This window comes from Euleptes europaea, chromosome 5, assembly GCF_029931775.1.
Source record: "Euleptes europaea isolate rEulEur1 chromosome 5, rEulEur1.hap1, whole genome shotgun sequence".
Classification (NCBI taxonomy): Eukaryota; Metazoa; Chordata; class Lepidosauria; order Squamata; family Sphaerodactylidae; genus Euleptes; species Euleptes europaea.
In genome coordinates, this window is record NC_079316.1 from 52,747,886 (window position 1) to 52,771,878 (window position 23,993).

Consider the following 23,993-nt stretch of genomic DNA (forward strand, 5'->3'; position numbering starts at 1 on the left):
GAATATAACTATTTATTTACTTCATTCATAGTCTGCCTTTCTTGTTAAAACTCAAGGCAGATTACAAAACTAGAAAACAATGCAATAAAACGGTATAATACATACAATAAACAATGCAATAAACTGCCTAGAATTTCTTAACAGACATTGAAATGACAAGCCTGTATATAAAAAAATGCCCTCCTGAATGCCTGGCCCTTTCCCAACTTGATTCCTATCCCAACTTCGTGTAACTTGGTGAAAACATCATATTTAGGAGACATAAGACAATCAGGTTGAGTTTCTGGCCTCTCATTTTGGAAGACAAGGAAAGCCCTAAAAGGACAACCCCCATCTTCTGGCTAAGTTAACAGATGATAACACTACAGCAAGATTTACTACTCTGGTATGCTGAGATGAGCTCATCTTTGAAAATCTTGTATCACCACTTCCTGCTGACTCCTGCCCCCCACCCTTGTTATCAGCTCCTACTCAAAGCATCTCCCTGGTTTAAAAAAAAATCTTTTACTAAGATGGCTGGAAAACACCCAACTGGTTCCATCAACAAACAATGGCCTTCTGTTATTTGTGTCTATTGACAGAATTCTAATCAACGGACCTCATGTTTGCCTCACTGCTTGTTTTCTAGGTTGGCAGGCACAGGATGCCAAATCAAACCATTTTTCTGCTTTCATGCAAAACATATTTTTCTGGAGTCCAGGCTAACTTGCAAACTCATGAGGATATTTCCACATTACCATCTAAGTGTGCCACAGTTGCATTTTACCAAGAACTCCCTCAAGGCCCTTTTTTGTGTCGATAGAATGATAGGCCATCTGCACAGGGATTAGGGAGGGGGTAAGGACAGTCTAGTATTGGAAACGCTGCTCTGCTGAGACCATTAAAAGATTGGGATAATGTACACTCCCCGCACAGTACAGGAGGAGCATTCAAAGGGAGGGGAACCTTGGAGTTGTTTGCATGTCTGTGACAGTCAGTTGATCAGGCCTGTGATTTTTCAGGATTACAGGTTCTAAACTGGGTGGGTTACCTATAGATTTGGCAAGCACATGTAGGGGATAAAGTGCTACAGGAAACTATGGAGTAGAGGGCCTTTCTTTGCAGGAAACGCCAGATTACCACCTTTTGATCATGAAATTTCCAGCTTCTTATTTTGAGACACACAGCCCTGAGTTTTGCCTGCTCTCATGCCTTACATTTCTAGGAAGTTATTAGAATAAAACAGTATGGCATTGAATTTGCCTGCACCTAAAGAACATTATGTGGTCAGTAAAATTAATTGAAAACAGGAAGGTTTTTTCTATACAAATAGAAAATTATTATATTTTTTCCTTCTGAAAGCCAAACTATTTCAGGTAAAGGCCATGAATCTAATATATTTGAGTTCAACAAGTGTTTGCTATTGTTTGCCGTAGCTCCATGACATCCTCATAAGGAAGAAATGAGCCCTAGAGGCATTTACAATCAGACATTGGTTCAAATCAATCATCAATCAAACAATTATGATATAAACCATGAACTGTAGACTGGATTTTTATAGAAGTCCTTATTAAACCTTTACATAGGACATGGATGAAGATGCAGAACATACCAGGAGTGCATATAGTGGAACTGAAGGGGGGGGGAACACCAAGAGGGAAAATAACACAATAATGGCATTATTCATATTTGTTTGAGGGGGTATAAGGTCACATACAAAAATATAGCTAAAGAGAGATATTGTGAAAAGACTGAAAATGAAATGTTCTTTTCTTAATTTGAACACAATGCAAGAGGTAAATTTATGCATAATTATTTTAAATGTAGGATATTATTTTAACATGAATCATTGTCTATTGGAACTGCCAAGCATAAGATGAAATGGTAGCCAGTGGTAACTTAGTAGGAAAATTATGATAAATTAATGGAAGTTAGAAATGTCACTGGTTACTAAGGAATAGTATGATCCTAGACCTGTTTATCCATAGATAAATACCAGTGGGTTCAATAGGCCTTCGTAGGAACATAAGAGTCCTACTGGATCAGACCAGTGGTCCATCTAGTCCACATCCTGTCTCACATGATGGCCAATCAGTTCCTCTGGAGGGCCAACAACAGGGCATAGAGGCTGAGGCCTTCCCCTGATGTTGCCTCCTGGCACTGGGATTCAGAGGTTTCTTACTTCTGAATGTGGAGGTTTCCTTTAGTCACCACAGCTAGTAGCCACTGATAGACCTCTCCTCCATGAACCTGTCTTATCCTCTTTTAAAGCTATCTATGCCTGTGGCCATCACTACATTCTCTGGCAGAGAATTCCACATTTTAATCACTTGCTGTGTAAAGAAGTATTTCCTTTTGTCTGTCTGAATTTATTGCCCATCAGCTTCATTGGATGTCCTCAAATTCTAGTATTTTGGGAGAGGGAGAAGTGTGCTTAGGATTGCAACCTAAGGTATCAGTGCATCCAACAATTATTGGGCTCTTCAACTGGTGTGTTTCACCCTGGCTTAAAGTGAGCCCAGCGTGATTGTCCTTGTTTTTGGGATGTCTGTTTAGTTTCTACTTTAAATTAAGACACAAGATAATAAGGAGAGAAAGATGAAGAAAAATAAGGGGAGGGGAAGAAAGACAGGTGTAATTCATTAATGGTTGGTTCCATGATGCAGGGTAGGGTAAAAAGTGAGCATCTGGTATGAAAAAATTTAATATGCTTGGTTTATGCTGTTTATTGCTCAACTGTAAATCAACATATCTGAAAGGAACATTATCGTACCTGCATATACAACCCTGACATAGTCAGACTGGTCATTGTGCTTAATTTCTAAGGAGAAGTTGCTGAGGCTCAAACCTGCCAGAAAGCCAAATGCTGTGGGTTCGAATCCTTGTCCCTAGCCTCATATGTGTTGGGAACAGGCTGCAGTTACTCAGTGGCAAGTGAAATGTGACAAAGTGCATGTACTCTGTAATATTATTTCATATGTTCCAACATTAAATTCTGGTTTCAAAAATATATTTTGGGACTTTGCCCTTGTTGAATTTATGGGCTATTTTAGGACCTGAATTTTATGGATATTTACATCAAGTATGCAGATGGCCAAAATATGGAATGCAAACATGTTTCTTCACGTAACTAACATTAAAAGCAAATTAATATTGATTAAAAACTATTCAAACTGAAAATGTTCTAAATAATTTGAAGAACTGGATTGGAGAACTGCAGTATGAAACTCAGTAAGAATGCTTGTAAATACAGCACAGGGGATCATTGGCTGGATTACAGCTCTACTTGGAAAAAAAATCCCATAGATTACAGTTGGCCACAAACCGATTGACAGTAGGCACTAATGTGACTCCATCATAAATATCAGAAAACCATTTTGCATTGCTTTAGCAGGAACATTGTATCCAAGACACAGGCATTAATGGGTCCCACTTTCCTCAACAGTGGTTGGGCCTCATCAGAAAAATGTGTCTAATTTTGGCTGCTAGATTGAGAAAAAAGGTGCAAAGAAACTGAACGTCTATAAAAGAGCATCATAAACATGACTGAGGATATAGAAAGCAAAACAGATGGAGAAAATCTCAATGAACTGAATATATCTATCCTGCTGTGGAAAAAAAAAATGCAAAGGGTGCAACTCTTCTGAAGCCTGCGGAGCCCTGGAATGAAGGAACTTTGGTAAAGGATGTTGCTAAATAAATTGAAGAGAGTTCTCCTTTGATAATGAAGAACCAGAGGAATGTTTATAACTTCTGGGAAGAGCCATTGGATTGCAACATTGGAAGTGCTTCTTATTTCCAGGATCAATTTCTTTGACACACGGGTAAGGTTTTTATTTAGGGCACGTGAACTCAGCTAGCTGGAATCTATTTTAAATAGCTAGCTAGGGCTGAGCCCCTGACTCTACGAAGCGCCACAGAACCCTGCCGAATGCTTTTGCTTCGTCACAGAAGATCCCCCACCTACCTCAAACTAAGGGCCAGGGTGTGCCGGCGAGAGGGCAAGCTTCGTGAGCAACACAGTACTCGGAACACGGGCAAAGGAAAACAAAACGTTTTGGGAAAGCGCGGCCTACGGAGAGACCGGGCCAGCCGCGACTAGGCTGAGGCAGGAATCCTCCCACGATGCGCGGGGAAGAGCAGCTCTTGAGGCCCTTCCAAGTTTTGTGGTTGAACCCCAACCTAAGCGAGCGCGCACACGCGACCCACGCGTTTGCACCCTCGCAGGCACACACATGTGCGCGCGCGCACGTCTGCAAACGTGTCAGCGCATGCCTCCACACGAGCGCAGGGCGCACGCAGGCACCTATGCGAGCGAGCACGAGCGCGCGCGCCTCCTCCCCGCGCGAGCCCGCCCGAGGTGGCTGCTGTGGCAGAGATTGGTGTGTTTTTTTCCCCCATCTGCGTCACATGGCCGCCCCTCCCCCTCCGCCCTCCCTTCCCCTGTCGCGGCTCGGCTCAGGTCACTTTGACAAGCTCGCGCTCGCTCCCCTCCGCCCCTCCCTCCCCTCCGCGCAATTAGCATATTAATCAGCGCCCGGACCGGATCCGGGCTCGCGCGGCGAGGCCGACGCAGCAGCAGCAACAGCAGCAGCCGCCCAGCCCTGTGCGCGCCGAGGGGCGCCGAGCGAGGGTCCGGGGCTGCCCCGCTTGCCGCGGCTCCTGCGCTTCCCTGCGGGGAGGCCCCGCGGTCGGGGGCGGCCTTGCTCGAGGGCTGGGCCGGGGTCTCTGCTAGGGCGGCGGATGCCAGGGCCCCGCCGAGCGGGCACGTCGCACCTCCCCTGCGCCAGGCCGGGCATGTGAAGATGTCAGTGGGCTGTGCGTGCCCAGGTGAGTCGGAGCGCGCCGCGAAGGGGGGGAAGCTCGGGCGCGCATCCTTCGGGAAGCCGGGGCGCGGGGAGGGAGGAGTTCCTTCCTGCCCCTGCTCGGGCCCCTCTGCGGCTGGGAACGGCCAAACGGGGGGGGGGGGAAGAGCCCGCCGCCTCTCGCCCCCCTCCCAAAACACGGGCTCCGGGATCCCAGCCAAGCATGAGGCGCAGGAGCCTCGCTTTCAGGCTGTGGGGGAACCTGGGGCTGGGGTGGGTTCGGCTTCTTCGTATGCGCGCGCGTGGTGGGGTATTTGGCTGGGTCCTGGTTACTGGTATCGGTTGGCAGAAGAGGTGCCAGTCAGAGGTTGCAGAGGTGCTCAGTGCTGGGATACGTCTGCTAGAGTCACACTCTGGTTGAGGGAGGGTTTGGGGACTAGCAGTGGGGCGCTGGAGCTAGAGGCACGCTGGGAATCGTCAAATTCAGGCTAGGATAGCTAAATCAACATTGCAGGAGAAATAGTTGTGGGTGGGATGTGTCCTATGTGACAGTGTCTGTGCGTTTTGTTTGGTGTATCTCCTCTGAACGTATGGAGGCTGGCCCATGGAGCTTGCATTCAGCGTTGAGATGTTGACGTCTTAAAGGATATTGCTCTTTTTCAGCCTGATAGAATGGCATGCCACCCCCTCTATATGGGGTGCAGAAATTTGAAACAGTCCTTCAGTTTCAGGGTGGGAAATTACAATAATTGTAGGAATGCCAATTCCCAGGGATTGGGGGGAGGTTTTTCCTCGTTTATTGAACATAGGTTGTGTTCCAAACTTGAAAAGAGGCTGCTAGAGTTGGTGATTCTTGGCACTGCTGGTTTGGCCTGGGTGGCCTTGTGTGTGTGGGAGAGGGAGAGGAAGCTGGTTTATGTGTGGGATGGGCTTGCACCCTCTAGCTCCAGTCTCTTAAAAATAACTGTTGTGGCCACATGGTTGTTTTGTGTCCCCCCCCCCACCTTTCTCCCTTGTTATTTGGTTGGGGTGGGAAATAAAGAGTGGTTGGCCTAGGCCCTAGGACCTAGGCAGGCCAAAGAACTTTATGCCAAATGGGTTCACATGACCATCTCTTCCATTTCTGGGTTTCCAGGATGGGGAAAAAACTCATTAAACAGAAAGCGTAACTATGAATTAGCCTGTCTTGCAAATTGGGGGTGGTCCCCCAAAACATAGGGTGTACCCCACAACCTTCCCTCCATGCTTCTGGAATGCTTGTCCTTGAGCAGCTGCAGCTGTGAAATGCAAAGCCTAGGTTTGGCCATCTCATTATTATTGCCCAGTTGGTAGATGGGGAGTGGGAGCAGGCCTGGGGGCTCCGGGCTCTAGTGGAGAGGCCTGCATGGCACCAGTAGGGAAGAGTGTGATTGGAACAGGGTGTGTTTTAGTTGTGGGGCGCAGTATATACTCAGGACTACTGTTAAGAAGGCAGCAGGATGACTTGCTCTGGTTTCTCTAGACTGGTGGCAGCCATCTGTAAATGCCACAGAGCAGGACCAGACTGATTCCTAATTCAGTTTCCCTTGACCTGACCTTTCCATCCTGTCCCCTACCAGGAGTGCTGCCCTTGGCTCCTTTACCTCAGTAGCCCTTGACTCAATGAAACATGCCACGAGGGCTTCACAGGGCTGTGTGCAGCAGGTGAGCCTGCTTTCTCTTGCACACCCAAGTCGTAGTATGGAGAGGGTTTATATTGAAGAGTCCTAGTTTGCGACGGGCCCCTTATTCAGGGACCAACCTCGTGTGGTTTGCCCCTGTGAGGATCAGTACTACCCTGAGCTGAGGTGAGAGGATTTCCGTGGGAGGACAATGGCATGATAATATCCAACTGTCCTGCATCCTGTTGTCATAACAGTCTGGGCCAGATTGACTGAGCGTGGGGTAAATTCCTGCAGCTTGGGGAACTAGAGTATCTGCCAGGACATAACCGCCTCCTGCCTGCTCCTGGCTACCATATCACAGAGTGCCTTATCTCTAAGGTGACTTCATTCCCCGCTACCTGTTGTCTGCTGAGACCTACTTCCCTGGCCTTGCAGCAATCTCTGTTTCTAAACAACCCCCTTCTCTTTCCTTCTGCTTCCCTTCCCCCACAACCTCCTCCTCCATCTCCCGCTGGAAGCTGCCAGAGAGGCTGCTGCTTCCTCAAGCAGAAAGTCACGTGCTCTCTCTCTCCAAAGCCAGGCCAAACATTTAAAGCACCAGGCACAGTGTGGGTTCCTTCTCTCCCTCTCCCCTCCAGGCTTTCCCAGTTTTGTAGCCCTGCCTTGGCCCACCCTGCCTGCTGGCCAACACGCAGGGGGAGGGGGGGAGGGCTGGCCACTCCTTATTCCAAGGAATCTGCAATCAGCATATGCAAAAGGTGTGCAGCTTCCCACTGCTAGACTTTTCCTCGGGAATTTTACATTAAGGATTGCTCACAGAGATGAATGGTGATCCTTGCTCTATCCTCAGTTCGATGGTAGTGTTGATGCCAGTAGGCATCCTGCGCTTTTTGGGGGGTGGAGGTGGGGGAGACTTTGTATTCTAGGTTAGACCTTTTATATGTGTCAAGAGGTCTCGTTAAATTCATCTCCCCTGGGCTATGGGAGATGACAAATGCAGTGTGGTAACCGTGTCTTATCCCTGAGTTACCTTATGAAAGTGTTTACAGATAAAGTCTGGAAGCTGGCCTGGGGTTCGGAAGGTCCCCCAGGAAAACCAAGTCCCCTGCTAGAATGAGAGCTAGCTATTTTCAAGGTGGCAGAGGATAAGACAGCAGCTAGGATGGTGTGTCTGTGCTTGCAAACCTAATTTCTTGCTGCAACTGTAGATTTCCCCATGATCTTGCTCCCAGAGCCCATGACAGACTGTTTATCGGAATATAGAACAAACAAGCTCTAGTTCTGGCCTCCTGCCAGCTAGAAACATTTAATGAGCCTCTTGCCTGGCTGCTTGTATTGGGAGGGGGGGCCTGCATTAACTTGGAGGAGTTTCCAGCTGTGGATGCCTTTGCCTTTAAAGGGGAAGCAGTGGCATTTGTAAGTTACAACAAAAGAGCTACCACTGCACTTTGTATAGGTCTGTATTTCTTCAGTTCTGGGAGAATAAGGCAAGGCCTTTGTGCTGCTTGTTCATCTTGCAGACTGGCAAGAATATGACCCCGGTGCCTTCTGAACATCTTGCCCTGTGCTGAGTTTCTTCCTTGCTTTTCCCATATCACACTTCCACATTCCCCGCATCAGAAATTCTTTTGCTACTTAATTTTGAATAAAGAAAAGAAAAACCATTGCTTAAAGAAATGCACATGGGTGAGGAAGGTCCTGCTGAAGATCTAACAAAGAGGCTGGTGGCGGATAAGCCATCTCATCTGCCAAGCTGTGCTATATTGTGTGTCATTTACCATATACTGAACTTCATGGTGAAAATTTGTATGCATGATGAAGACTCTTGTACCGTCGGAACACCACAGTGATGTGTACAAACAATTGTATGCGTGTACCTTTCTGGAAGATGTGCTTCAAAGCGGTTCCTTATGGAATCATTGGCTGAGATTATGAAGTCACTGGTCAGCTGTGCCTGGGAAAAGGTCTGCATTTTCAAGTTGTGTGGGTATCTTGTGGTTTCACAATGACTAGCTGAAAAATCTGGTTTCCCTTCCTTCCCATGGGTCACTTGCTTGAGCCATCTGGATTTGTTTCTCCAAATGCATCCCTTGACCTTCAGGCATCTGAGCATGCTTTGCTTGCTGGCCGGTCTGTGTTGAGCTCATCTGAATAGTACAGTATAACCTGTTAGCAGCACATAGATTATAGGAGTGCACCCTTGGTGCAGAAGGGTCTTGTTTAAATAAAAATAACAATCTAATATTTAATTAGTATTGATAATGAATATTATTATTATTAATAGTAATAATAGCAATATTTAATTTCTATCCCACCCTTTCCTGACAAAGTCAGGCTCAGGACAGCTAACAACAAGAAATGACCTTTGGGAGATATTCTGTGCAAGAATTCTAGAACCACACTCCCTGTGGACTGTATGCAAATCTACACAACTGCAAAGGATATGGTTGGTATGTTTGTTTCAGACGGTGCCTTTGAACTTTCTTCAGAAGCCTGTTCAAGGGCAGGTGGCTCTATAGCAAATTTCACGGTAGATGTTGGACCTGTCATATTCTATAGATCTAACTTCTGTATAACATAAAAGCTCCCCCCTTTTCTTCTGCTTTCTACTTAATGACAACTACAAAGTATCTATCCTGCCCTTTTCAAGAGATATCCAGCCTCGGCTGGACAGTTTTGGGTAGCTTCCACACAAGCTTCTTCCTCTGATACCAGTTATTTGCTCATTTATTACCAGGTAACATCCCTCCCGTACCACTGCATTCCTGTATTTTCAGTATTAGCTTTCTTTTCCCCAGAGCTAGTTTTGGCTTCCAATGCAATTGCAGTGCAAAAGCCAGGCACATGTGGCTTAGCAAAAAGCTGTTGTGTCACCTGGTGCAAAGAATGGGTTGTGATGCAGTTGGGAAGGCCGGCCTTTCTGCCTTGCTTGCCATGCATGCCCCACTTGCACCGCTGCCATTACCTGTCCCAAAACTTTGTGCCTTCTGCCATTACTTGTTCAACATCCAGATTTTGCTGCTTTTGGTTTATTTTTTGTTGATTATGTTTTAATTTTATTTTATCAATGAATGTGTGCATGCACAGTAAAGAAAGAGTTTGTATATAAATTAAAAAAAATCTTTTCCAGTTTTGTAAATCTGGAAAGAGGGTACTTGAAACTGCCTGTCTTTATTCCACCAGGGACCACCTACCTGTAAAGTGCTACCCGCTCCACCAATGCTGTGTGGTCAGGCGTTGTGGGATAACAGTGGAAATAGCCTCATGTTAAAGACAGTATGGAACCACAGTAATAAAACTGTTTCCAGTTGTTTGCAGAACAGCAACGTCTCAGCAGCCTGAAAAGGCCCTCATGTGGTCACTCCAGGGCTCTGCTCTGTCCTAGCTAAATCAGACCTATACGCTTTATTGGTAGGTGCCTCATTTTATAAGTCATTTGTTGATGCTGCCTTAGAAGTCAGAGGTGAGGTCCTCCCCCTCCTGCCCTTTCACAAGCCAATATTGCAGCTGCCAGACACTCTCCAGCTAATCTCTAAAGGAGCCATCACAGCAGAAAATGGGAACCAAGAATGTTAGGCCATCTGGTCCACTAGCCTTCTGGAGCCAGTCAGCCTGGGTGTATTCCTTGAAGGCAATGCAAATTGGAAATTATGGCAAATATTGCCTCAGAGTTGATTACCCGCCCTGAGCCAATAAGATGGGATAAAATAGAAATTCAGCTAATAAAATAAATAAGGCTAGACTATGCATGCTTTGTTAATTTTTTCATATGATTCAGAATATGCTTGAGCCAGGAAGTGGGTGAAAAAGATGCAGGCTGTGGAATTCTTCGAGCCAGGATGATAGGAGCCAGCAGGTCGACTAAGTTGCTGTGTAGGGTTCAAACATTCTCTTGTCCATACCACTGGAATCTGTAGCCAAGATTCTTTTTGTTTTGAGGACAAGCGTCTTGGTGCTTTCTTTTTAAAAAATACATTTGAAAGTTGAGATACCCATTCCAGATACCATGCATTATGGATGTAACTTTATTAATTGCCCAACCATCTCAAACCTCTTCCAACCAGAGGCAGACTCCCCCAACCCCTTTAGGCACCATCTATTGCTGCTGCCTCCTGAAGGGGTTGTTCTTCCTGCTCATGTCCTGAAGTGTAATGGTAGTTTGTGTAGACTAGCTCTCCTTTTGGATCATCAATGGACTCGTTATAGTAACAACAACAAAGTAGAAGAATTTAAAGCATGCCAGAGACCCAAATTACTTCAGAGGACAAGTGTATACAATAAAAAAAAAACATAATAAATATTCTGATTTCATGAGCACAATTTCTGTTTGGAAGCGGGCTGTTTTTATGTGTGTGTGAATTATCACAAGCAATTTATGTGATTTTTGCCAACCTGTTTGTGAGATGTGATTGTGAGATTTGTTGACTAGATATGTGTTTCTTATGGTACAATTCCTGTCTTAGAATTGCTTCCTACAAATGTCTGTTGCTCCTGTAAAGTGAAAGAGAAAGTGAAAGGAAAGGATGCCTAAAAGAGAATCCATTCTGTGCTGCTCTCCTGCCCCTCGGGTCCAGGATTCCTGGCAAACAATCCTGCAGGAGGACATCAAAACCTTCATTGATTTCTGGCGAGTGCTTTCTGTGAAAATCGAGGATCCGCTAGCCATATTCAAGGAGAGGGATCCCCACCACACTATACTAGGGCTGCCTAGCTTTGACTGCCAAAGGATCCCTGGTAACAGGAATTCTGTTGTGCAGTTCACCTGGGATGGCATGACTATTGAGGGTATATGAATTGAGAAAGTCTCTCTTTAACCCTTTGGAATACTTACAGAGGAAGCAAGGATTTCAAAAGCATCTGTTCTTTGCAAGTGGAGAACGAGCAGATACCAGGGCAGATTCTATACTTGCTGGAGAGCCATGGATCAGGAAAAGCAAAGTAGGAGAGGGAGGGGAAATCAGTGGTGCAGGGAGGGGAGGCAATTGGCATTCCACGGAATGTAGTCCTGTAGTCAGCAACTCAGTTGAATGTTGATTCTTTGGTGATAAAAGGTCAGAGCACAGGCAGAGTCTTGTGCATGCATGCACATGCGTACATCCAGCGTTTGCTTTTCCCTGGGGTCTGAGCAGGTTCTGACCTCTGCATGTCCTCAAACTCTTCACATGCTCATTCAGCAGTAAAGAGAAAGACTCCTTGCTCTGAGGTGGTCACCCTTTAATATGGGGAAGCCGTCTATATGTAGAGCCAAACAAATACCCAGGAGTTGGTGTCTATTGGATCTGCTAGGTCCAAATGAGTCTGTGAATGACACCGGAAACTTGGATAGAGCAGAATGGTTTGTGCTGCAGAAGAGCAATTAAAGATGGGAAACTCATGTATTGTTCCTGGTTGTGAAAGAGCTTTAGAAGGTCCATAAAGCAGACACTGGGATAATTGTGGAGCCTCAAACAGCACACCAGATGTGGCTTTATGGAGATGGATACTTCAGTGAGCTAGTCAAGAATTAGGTGCTGCTGCTGCAGTTCTACCATCCCTCAGCAATGAGGGAGGGCTTGAAGGGGATGGCTGGAGAAGGGCTGTTGCAGGGCCACATTGTTCAAGCCAAGAGGAGCCAGTAGAAGCTGGAAGGGTCTGTGGCTCAGATGAAGGCAGGAAATCTTGGGCAGGCTGTTGTTTCATCTAAAGTGCTGGGTGTTTGTTAACTGCAGAAGCAGCAGAGATTGCTGGATGGGGACGGTGGTGAGTAGGAGCAGAAGCAGTGGAGACTGGGTGAGTGTGGCTGTTGTGTGTGAGGGTGTGTGTGTGTGTGAGTTGCAGTGTCATCCTGGGCCATGCTGATTTCACTGTGTGCGCACAGAACTGGAGCAAGAGTTAATTGGGAGCCGTGTCACATGCTGGGTACATGTGAGCCCCTGCCAGCCACGCTGCAGCATCTAGCTCTGCTCTGCCGCTCGGCTGCCCAGGGAATTCACCAACCAACCAGCTCTGAGACAAACACAAAGGAGCCTCCGTGCTGCCAGCCTGGGGGCACACACAGTGCTGCCTGGGCATGCATTAGCCCTGAGAATAGGGAGGGGGCAGGCAGGGCCTCAGAGAGAGGACTGCAGCAGAGGATGTGCTTCCTACTGGGGCAGGCTGAGGCTAGAGAAACTTGGAATTCCTCTCTGCCCTCCAGCCATCTCTCCTGTGCCCATTCATACATTGCTATCTGCTAAGGCAGGTTGGGAATAAACAAAGCACAGCTCCCCTGACGACCAAAGTATTCCCCTGCATGTTTTGAGAGGACCATGCTGCAGTTTTCTTGATACTTGTCCCCCCCTCCGAGAGCATGTAGTTTATCTCTTTGAATAGTTAGGGAAGAACTATATGATGTGCAGAAATGTGTACAACAGAACACCAATGGCTGCTTCGTCTAGGATAAAGGAGTTTCAGGATTGGATGGTTTTTCAGCAGAAAAACAGCAAGGGCAGGTGTGTGTGCTTAACCATTCGCTCCTACCTCTGCTTTTCAATTGCAACTTTTACCCTCAGTTTCTTTTATAGGGTTCCAGACGTACACTGGCAAAGGTAAACACACAGAATCTGGAACCCTGTAGGGAGAGCAGTTGAAGTGCTGTATGAGATGCCACAGAAAAAAGAGGACATAGGCTGTGTATTCCCCACCCCACTCTCCAAACCACCACTCTTCCTGAGGTGCTTTACACTAATATAATTTGTTACATTCATTTGCATTGAGTGTGGCTCCACCTTTGGATTTGACTGGGAGAATTCTTCCCAGGGACTAACACTAGGAAGAGATGGATTGAAGCACAACTCCAAGGAAACTCCAGTGCACAAACAAACACTGGATTGCTTTGCTAAGAGAGTATCAGCAGTGGAGATAAAAGCAAACTGGTTGTGTCCTTTGCCAAGATGGATTAATTGGAAATGGCATTCTGCAGTCCTGGTGGACAGATTGTGAGAATGGGAGGTCAGTTTAACAAATCCAGTAAGTAGGGCCCCAAGGATGCCAGGATTGTGATGCCCGCTGCTGTGGAGCAGCAGGAAGAATGCAGTTGGCACCCAGATGCCCCTTAAGAGCGGTCTGCACAGAAGATACATGAAGCTCTGCAGGGCATGTCTGTGGAATGATGGGTGGTGGCTTAGGATGACTACTGGAACAAGCTACATGTCTGGATCCCTACATCCCACACAAATCACTGAAAGAAAAGTGTCCTCTTCTGAGCCAAAACCATCTCATCATCCCTGTGGAAAAGTTGTTTTCCATGCCTTGTGTATATCCTTCCTATCCCACTGGTATTGAGCATCTAGTCCTGTGAAGTGAAACTCATCATAGCTTGGGGGGGGGGGACAGAAGCCTCCTAATGGAGATGAGTCATAATCCCTGTGTGACTGTTTGTGGGTGGGCTCTGAACAATATTCCCAAACTGTGGTGGCATTTGCTTGCTCCTGCTCTGTGTTCGTGGCCCATAATTATCTGGATGATACTAGGCTGCATTCCCTATGGCCTGGTGTACTGCATTAGGAATATTCAGATTGGATGGATCTTGGTTCAGTAGAGGGTGCTAATTGCCTTTAAGTCCCTTCCAAACTCACAGTCCTGTTATTTATTCTTTACACCTGTTGGTCTTCATTGTGGCCCAAAGTGGAAGCTTTTCTTTGTTGTCAGTTCTGTAGGAAAGTGAATGTTCCAGGAGTCAGCAGTGAGCATTAGAAGACAAGAAAAGTAGTGCTGGGATTGGAAACTTCTTTTTAAACCAGATACAGCAGATCTTTGTTTACTCTGGAATAAGTAGCATCCTTTGGTCATGTACTGGCCATCACTTATACAGATCAGAATTTTCTCCGTTTACAGTAGTGAAATAATAGCATGAGAAATCTTCCATGTACTACTTTCTAAAGCACTTTTTAACCACCATGACTGCAGATAAAACAAGTTGAGCTGGTAGTTGAGGCGACTAATTTGCATTAAATTATCTTGATTATGTGCCCTGTTAAGCCCCCAGGCCCTGGGGCCTGATCCCTTCTTCTTTATCCAGTGCCACAGACTAGTCAGTATTCCAGAAATGTACAGGCTGTCCTTTATTTTATTTTTTGCCATCAAGTCACAGCTGACTTATGGTGACCCCCTGGGGTTTGCAAGGGAAGAGATGTTCAGAGGTGGTTTGCTATTGCCTGCCTCTATGTAGCGACCCTGCGTTTTCTTGGTGGTCTCTCCAAATACTAACCAGGGCTGACTTGCTTAGCTTCCAAAATCTGGTAAGATTGGGCTGGACTGGGCTATCCAGGTCAGGGCATCCTTTAATTACTTGGCTCTTTTACAATGCCAGTTCCAGTGATTAACCATCACTCTATAGCCTGGCCACTTCACCTTTTATCTCCTCCATTTACTCACACCTAGGTGCTAGGGTTGCTTTCCCAGCCTGAATCCTCCTCCTACTTAAGCTCCTGTCCTGGCTGCTGCATCCCTGCTGCAGATTAAGTCAGGGGAGAGCTGGTCTGGCAAGGTTGGATTGGAAAAGTTCCTTCTGTCTTCTCTGCAATCCAGGAATGTCACCATCCAAGTATTCAGAAAGCCTGGTTCTATCTAGTCTTCAGAGGCTCCACACCAAGTTCTCACAGCTACTTGTTATTGTTCAACCAGCTTCCTCCTTTACTACCTTCAGCTGGGGCCTTTTATCCCTCTTCCCCAGGCCACTCCCAGTTCCTACTTCCCTGCACCTACTTCTGAGCAGGCCCTTTTAGTCCAGAGGAGGCCTTTGCTCCATAGGTAGCGGGAAATGGTTGGCCTTCCTCCTGGCTGCTCCTCCCTTGCCCTTGTAGACCCCAATGGCTCTTCCCCAGCCTCTGAAACTGGTCTGCTTCCTTCCTTTGGGCTGTGTCCCAGCTCTCCCCTCCCCCCCAGCGGTAGAGGGCCCCAGGCTGTGATAGCCCCTAGCAAGCACTAGGGAGCCATCACCACCTTAATTTCCCTTATTATTCAAAATGCCTGACCTGATGGTCACCAAGTCTATCCCTGTCCTGATATGTAGTCTATAATGTTTCATTGTTGAACTGCACTTGCCTTAGGAACTTTTTTCTTTTTTCCTTTTAACGTAAACTCACTTCTCTATAGTTTAAACCCATTGCTTAACCTCTTTGATTCTTAGAGTGAACAAGTATTTCAGTTTCTGAGATCCTTAACAATCCAGAAGTGATCTACCCATCCCCACTTCCTTGATCTTTTTCCTTAGGCGGATTTGCATTTCTCTTCCCCCCCAGAAAACTGATGGTGTCACTGGCATGACCCACCAATTAAAGATGAATGGCATGTGCCTCACCAGATGTTCCAAAGACGTAAGCGCACTTCAGTTTTCTTAGGAGAGGGCAACAATTCCTGCTAGTTTTCCCCCTCCCCCTTTAACCACCTATGCAGTTCTGCTTATCCCCCAGGAACAAAATTTCAGTGGGCTGCTGTAGGAGGAGGAATCAACAGAAAGTGCCACCCTCTTCTAACAAAACCTATGTGCCCTGAAGTCTTAAGAACTGCATGGCTGGATGAAGGACAGTGTCTTAAGCCTTCAGTCATCTTTGTCGCATTCCTTTCCAGCTCATCAACCCCCTTATTGGACTATGGTGCACAGAGCTGTTGCCTGCATCTGAGTGAAGTATCCCTTTCAGCTCCTAAGACTGTCCTTGTGTTGTGGGAGACTTTCTGATCTGGAATTTAACTCCCTAAGCTGGCTGATAACCTTGAACCAGAGCCATTAGTAGAATAATTTCCCCTTGTCCTCCTTGTTTTCCATTTTAATGCATACTCCTACTTCATTTCTTCCCCATCCAGACTTTTTTCTAACCATCCTTTATATCAGGGGTGTCAAACATGCGGCCCGTGGGCCGAATCCGGCCCCAGAAGCCTTTTCTCCGGTCCGCGAACCGAGGCAGCCAGCCCCCACTCCCCCTTCCCAGTGACCACGCCCCATCTTTCCCGGACGCACCGAGGCCCAACCAGCATTTTTTCGGCATTATTCAGTCATCTTCAGCTCCGCCGCCATTTTTTCTCTCCCTCCCCCTTTTCCTCCTCCCTCCCCCCTTATTTACCTGAGTCAGATCCCCAGTGCCTGCAAGCTCGGACCGCCACGTGGAGGTCCGAGCCCACAGGCAGTGTGGCTCTGAATGCAGATGCTTTCAGATCCATCCTGCTTGCCAGCTCGGACCTCCACATGGAATCCAGTATATTCAGCTTCTGGGCTTTTCTGAAAATTTCTGAGTTTATTAAACCCGAACCTGAAAAATACCAAGAAAAAAGGTGCACAGCCTTACAACAGACTCTGCAACTGTATTTGGGGCCAGAAAGCGTACAAGAGAGGAAAACCTCTAAACTCTAGGTTCTGCAACTTGGTCCAAATCATTTTCTTATGCCCATTTAGCCCCAAGCTCTGCTAGGGTCATTCAGTAAGATCAAAGGCAGAGATAACTCAGTTCTGTGATTCCCAGCAACTTCACCCTTCCTGAACTAGAACATCCCACAGAGAATTAAAAAAAGGAAAACCCTCTCTGCTTGCAAGATCCAGTTCATGGGTACTTTGACTGCAATCCCTTTCCCAAGGTTCATTTTCCTTCTCTTACCAGCATGTTCCCATAACTCCAAGACCACTGCAGATCTTTTACCCAGAGGTGTTCAGTTTGCTGAATTTGTGGTCCTGTTGATTGACAATCAAGAACCTTGCTTCCTCCTTTGTTAAGGAAATCTTTTGGTCTCAAGCATCTTAGTGGAAATTGCACTCTGTATATCCTCAAACTGTCTGTGTATAAGGGTGATGGAGATTTGTATGAGAAACCTAGTAAGCAGTAAAAGTTATTGCAACAACTTGTGGGTACGCGTGCTCTCCTGTGTGCATAATGAAAGCTGTTCTGGGGTTTTTACTGTTGCATGTATATCATGCAATGTCCATACATAGTCAGAGTTGAGAATACAGGTATGAAAGCCATAGCCAAAGGAAGTCTTAGACAGTACCTGTAACAAGTGGCTAGAATTATTTATTATTCTGTATTTGTGATCCCTGTCTTCTGTCATTCCTTACAGGAGCTCAAAACACCATTTTACCTGAATAAAAATACTGAGAGGTAGAGAGAAACACACTTGCCTAAGGCCACCCAATGAGTTTAATCCCCAAGGGGGATGTGATCTTGGCTGTCCCCTCTTCAAGTCTTGCATTCTAACCACTGTACTACATTGGCTCTCTACAGTGGCAGGGAATAGCTTTGAAAACCCAAGCACCTATGCTGGGGGCAGAGGGGGAGGAACTGCAGTGAACACATACTGTGACTCTAAATTGCTTTCTGATTGGTAGGGATGGGGCTGGCTGGCATGAGGTGTCATGCTGTTGTTCTCAGCATGCACAGTTTCATTGAGTACTGTGGGGAAAGCATGGCTCTGAGAGAGTCAGGCGAGGATGGTACTGATATGGAACGGAATGTTTGGCCAGGTACAGGAAAACAGATATTTGGGGTTTCTTCAAGATTTTCTGCATGCAGGCTGGTAATATTTGTGAGCAAAGGCTCTCATGGAAATAACTTCCATTCATGTTTTTAGAAGTGTGTTGGAGAAAGAGTATTAATCCACATGGCCTGCTGATACTGAACTGAAAGTTGCGTTGGTCAGTACGCTCTGTGCAGCATCATTCTCTCTTTACATCTTTTGTGGAGAAAGCCGTTTATCCCACACAGTGAAAATGGCATCAGGTTCAGTGGGAGTTCTTACAGAAAGAAAAAAAAGGGTAAACTTTTCTTTTCTAAATAACAACAGAAGTTGTTCTGCAACAGTACTCTTATTGCCAAAGGGCTAGCCTGTGGTTGGGAGTTCCACGGGCAGGTGTGGCCTTTGACACCCATCTCTGAGAAATATACGGTAATAAAGGGAAGGATACAGGATTGTGGAAGTCCTGCTTGTTTCTTTTAACTTATTGTCTGATTAATTCTGCTAACCTCCATTCATATGAAAGGCAGTTCTTGCTGATAAGTAAAAGAGTCTTGGTGTGGTTTGGCAGCTTGCTGTGGAAGGCAAACCATCAAAGGAACTCATATTTTTATCTGTCTTTCTCTCCCCTCTGCAAGTGTCAAAAGAAAAGGAAGTTCGCTGCTTTGAGGGCAGTTTGTGATGGTCAAGTGTGTCTGTCTGTTCCTAATTACGCAGGTGCCATGTAATTGGTCAATTTTTTTTCTTTACCAGGATCTGATCTGTCTGGATCAACGGTACAGGAGACAGAGTACAAAGCATCACTTCATCTTGAATGTATTTCCTTTCTGGATTTCTCCCCTACTCCTTGCTAAAAAAAAATGCTGATCCCTTGTTGCTGGGATGAGTGTAACCTGATCCCTCCAGCAAGGCTAGGCAATTTGTAATAATATCCAACTGGACAAATTGTAATCCTCCCCAATTTGAATCTGCAGGTCTTTTTTTGAAATTCTACCGGGTATCTGTGTTACTCTGTTGTAACAAAAATAAGACTCCTGTAGCATTTTGAAGTCTTCCTTTGTTTCTCTTGGTTTGAAGTACACTCAAATGTACTTGGTTAATGCTGTATGCCATATTACACCATCACTTTCTACAAAAGATTATTTGAATGTTGTTTTCTGAACATGAGTTCTTTCTCGAGGGGGAGGAGGACACTCTGATACACTTGGGTTCCTCTTCCCACAATCCCCGGAGGCAGGAAATTGATTGCACTTTCCGCCTGGTGGAGAGGAGGTACCCACCCTTCAGTCTTTTTCCTGCCTCTGCCTGAAAGAGCAGTAGATTTAGAGAGTTCCCAAGAATTTCCTTCTAGGAGCTCTTTGGTTGCACTCCACCCCTTCCCAATTGTGTGCCACCTTTCCCTTCCCCTCCTTCTTTCAAACTGAGAGTAAAGAGAAATGGACAGATTCTACCAGTAACCATTTACATTCTGGACAGGCTAAAATAATTTATTCCTTTTCCCCAAAGGTAACCAGCTTACTGAAGGTTCCAATGGTGGATGCTTCTGTGGCTAGCTTAGCATCAGGGGTGGCTCTTCCAAAGGAGATAAAGAGGGGCCCCGCTTAAAGAACCTTTTCAAGTGGCCACAGAACTACAGATCACAATGGATGCCAGTCTGACTGACCGTAGAGCCCACTGTGCACTGAGCCACCTACAGGGGACTTGGTCCTACCAAGAAGTTTCCCTCTGCATCAGTCTTTTGAAGCCACATACAATTCGTCTGGCACTTCTTCATTTCCAAGACCATCTGTCTCAACTGAACATGTCCATATGGACGGACAACACCACTGTCAAGGCACATGTGAATTGTCAGGGAGGCACTGAATCCAGGAAGCTATAGCAGGAAACAACCATCCTCAGGTCCTGGACAGAGCAGCATCTATCTATTCTCAGGGCAGCATACATCAGTGGCCTCACAAAGGTTCAAGCAGATTGGCTCAGCTGGACCAGGGGAATGATCCGTCAGCCAGGAAACATTCCAGTCCCTGGTTTAATATTTCTGCTTACCTTGTGTAGATCTCTTTGCCTTCCCAATCAATAACAAGACACCCAGATTATTGTCAAGGTGTCAGTGCTAACAAGAAGAGCAAGTGGATGCTCTGATGTCCCCATGGCCATCAGGCCTTCTATATACCTCCTCCCCAATACCTTTGATTCCAGAGGTTCTGAACAAAATGAAATGGGAGAAGGTAGAGTTGATTTCCTTGGCCCAGGAGACTGTGGCTTTCCAGCCTGCTGAAATCATCAGCTCTACCTCCTTGGGAACTTCCAGTGTCACCCAGCATGCTAACCCAAGCTCCCATCTGTCATTCAGATCCAGCCTGGCTTCGTCTGACAGGATGGAGATTGAACAGCAAGTGCTGGTTGCATGGGATTTCTCGAATCAGGTTGCTCAGACCTTGATGGCAGCCCGGCGATGTTAAGCTTCCAAAATTTACAACAGTTCTTAGAAGACCTTCATCAGATGGTACAACAGAAAACACCTGCAACCAGACACCTTGGATCTTCCTCAGATATTGTCATTCCTAGGGATGAGTTTTCTCAAGGTCTAAGAACAAGTACTCTTTGTTGCCAGGTAGCTGCCTTGAGAACTGTACTTCCATCAGTTTGCAGTGTATCACTTTCCAGGCAACCAGGAGTGAAGAGATTTCTGAAGGGAGTCACTTTATCTCAGCCTCCTAAAGTGCACAGTTTTCCTTCTTGGAGAATCTATGCTGTACTTCAGGCTTTGACTAATCTTCCATTTGAGCCTCTCAAAGAAGTTACCCTGAAGTTATTTAGCCTGAAGGTACTTTTCCTGGTAGCAGTTAAATCAGTAAGGTGGGTCTTGGAGACAAATTCTCTTTCCATCAGAAAGGATTTATATATCCTCCACAAGGATATGGTGGTCCTGCGCAAAGATCCCACCTTCATACCCAAGGTCAATACGCATAAGAACATAAGAAAGGCCCTGCTGGATCAGACCAAGGCCCATCAAGTCCAGCAGTCTGTTCACACAGTGGCCAACCAGGTGCCTCCAGGAAGCCACTAACAAGACGAGTGCAGCAGCACCATCCTTCCTGTGTTCCACCGCACCCAAAATAATAGGCATGCTTCTCTGATACTAGAGAGAATAGGTATGCAGCATGACTAGTATCCATTCTAACTAACAGCCATGAATACCCCTCTCCTCCATTAATATGTCCACTCTCCTCTTAAAGCACTCCAAGCTGGCAGCCATCACCACATCCTGGGGCAGGGAGTTCCACAATTTAACTATGCGTTGTGTGAAAAAATACTTCCTTTTATCTGTTTTGAATCTCTCACCTTCCAGCTTTAGCAGATGACCCCGTGTTCTAGTATTATGGGAGAAGGAGAAAAACTTCTCCCTGTCCACTCTCTCCAAACCATGCATAATTTTATAGACCTCTATCATGTCTACACCTTTTCACACATCACAGGAGAGGTGTTTGCCATCCTTCTGCCCAAAACCTTCCCATTCTAGGGATAAGAATTGGCATTCACTGGACCTTCTTTGAATATTTTGCATTTATATCAGAAGGACTAAACATTTAGTAAGTCTCCTTGAGAGAGAACAGAACGATGGACTTGCTGTGAAGATTCTTGAGGGTGAAGAGGACACTCTGGACTCACTATTTCTGCTTTCCTACAGGATGACTGACTGGCACTCTCAGTGTTCATTGGTTTTTCTCTGTTCTAACCATTCGTCTTTATTTGAATGGTTCATTTTCATAGAGGTTCTTTATTTGAATGGTTCATTTTCATAGAGGCCTTGTTTGTCTGTCTTGTTTGTTTGGCACACGTTGTGGAAGTCTCCAGACCGAGGGGCAGGCTCCTCCTCCCCCAAGAGATAGAAAGTGCAATCAATTTCCTGCTTCCAGGGATTGTGGGAAGAGTAACCCAAGCATACCAGAGTGTTCTCCTCACCCTTAAGGAGAAGGAATCTTACTGGTAAGTCCAATGTTTCCTTCTGCATATCAAAGCTCATATCAGGCTTCTACAATCTACAAATCCACTGCTACAGTAAAAGTGACCACTTTACTCACTGTTTGGTCAAGTAGACCCAAGGTAGACACCAAAATTTGGAGACAGTTCAGTTGTCTGGTAAGTACATTGCTGAGGAACTGCAATTGAATGAGTTTTGAGGGATTAATCTAGAATAGCTGGTGATGTGTGAGGTGTCCCTCATTACTTATGTAACTAGGGATTATGTGCTGAAGTGGTCAAGCACCTCCAGCTCTCTGTGAAAATTCTTACTTTGTTTATAATCTAGGCTGTAGTGTGAGGAAGATGAATTAGGAAACAGATTGCTCAATAGCAATGTTTTGAGCAGGTCTTCTTACCACTGAAAATTCCATGTAGTATTCAACTTCCTCTAGAGGGGCAGCATTGAGACTAGTAGCAGCTCTCTCCTGCTCCACAACTAGAGAAGTAACAGATTCCCCATGAGTGCAGTAGCAATAGAGAACACAAAGTTTTAGATTACAGGCAGCCATGTAATCTAAAAAAAAGCCATTTTGCATAGATTGCAGGCTGTTATTAGAATTGTGATATTCTTGTGGGAAAGGGTCAGTCCTTCTTAAATGTGAGCTTTCTGTACTAATATTTCTGGGGAAAAAGGATCTTATTTTATTGGTTTTATTTTGTTAGCTATCCTGCTTCTAATCAGTGAGTCCAGTATTGTAATAGGCATATCATTTTGAGGATATTTAATCATGATCACAATTTTTGTTAATTAACAACAATAGATAAACCTTTTAATCATGGGAAATTAGCTTGGCAGTTTTGCTAGTCTAAGTCAAAAGGTGTGCGCAGATACTATTTTCTGCAGTGTTCTCCCTGCAAACACCAGAGATTAAAGCCTGATTTTTTTAAAAAAATTTTAAGCCCACATTTTTAGATCGAGCTTGATTAATCATAACTTTCATTCATAGGCAAAAAGGGACAAAATATGGTGGCAGAATGTATCATAAGCATCAGAAATGAGAAATCAGATAAAAGTCTCGCATAGATTTAGCATTTCTAAAGATCATGATACAAAAAAAAAAAAGAATAGGAATAGTTGTAGTTAACCATATTAATGTTGGGAGAGAGTCCTATTGTTACAAATATCCAGCAGTAGAGAGGGAACCTGATACATCTAACACAGAAGTGGTTTTTTGCTGGACAAAAGACAAAATAAGCTTTTTGGAGGTTCATGTTCGGAAATCAGTTGCCAAAATTTAGCATTAGATGGACATATGAATTGGACATGCAGGTTAGTTATAATGCCCAGCTGGCCAAACTGTACACACGTCTCACTCTGTATGAGAGTGAACCAGTCTGAGAACTTGTAGCAGTCATTACATATTTCTTTTACTTTCCCTTTTTAATGCAAGGATGGAAGCATGCAAGAACAGACAGAGACAGCATGTCTATGGCATCACTCTTTTCCACAGTCCAGTCAGGCAGCGTGGTCCTGGTTATGTGATGCCGTTGGGATGAGATCATCATGTGGTGGTGGTGGAGGAGGATATGCTACATTTTTGGCATCTGGAAAACTCCAGTAGAGTTCTTTTCCTGAGTGTGATGGAAGCATAACAACTGCACACAACACCCTAAACATAGGAGGTGGGGGAAACACAGGCAAAAGGGAGGTCAGGAGGGGCCCTCCTTAATCTTTCTGCAGAAGACAGGCTTCCCAGAGCAGAGCTCATGGGGAAGGAGGCTCTTATCAGACACCTGCATGTGTGGGCTGTGGTTTCCCTTCGGTTGCTGGGAAGTAGAGAGGGTCGGCAGGGCTTTTTGCACATGATAATCTCTGGGAGAGTGGTCATCTTCTGTGTGCATGGCTTGAATAACACAGATCTTTTATTTGAAAAATAGGTGTAAGTGCGTTGGAGGCAATCCTGGTGGATCATTTGAACTCTTTCAGGACTTGCATGAAATTATCAGACTTGTAGGGGGAAATTGGGGCGGGTGGATTTAGGGTGCTTCGTGTCAAGTGTGCTGAGATCTAGTTGCTGACTGTTTTTTTATTTATTTATTTATTTTTACAATATGCATTTGGGTGGGAAGCAGTTGAGCTTAG

At 45.6% G+C, this 23,993-nt stretch overlaps 1 protein-coding gene across 2 annotated transcripts in view; it reads left to right on the forward strand.

The window, feature by feature from the left end:
- Window positions 1-4,623: 4,623 nt before the first annotated feature.
- Window positions 4,624-23,993, forward strand: part of LDB1 (LIM domain binding 1) — a 61,011-nt gene continuing 41,641 nt past the window's right edge. For both annotated transcript variants that reach the window (XM_056850004.1, XM_056850003.1), the window contains exon 1: window positions 4,624-4,809. In XM_056850004.1, the coding sequence (XP_056705982.1) occupies window positions 4,785-4,809 (25 nt within the window). In that variant the 5' untranslated portion in view covers window positions 4,624-4,784. The remainder of the gene's footprint in view (window positions 4,810-23,993) is intronic.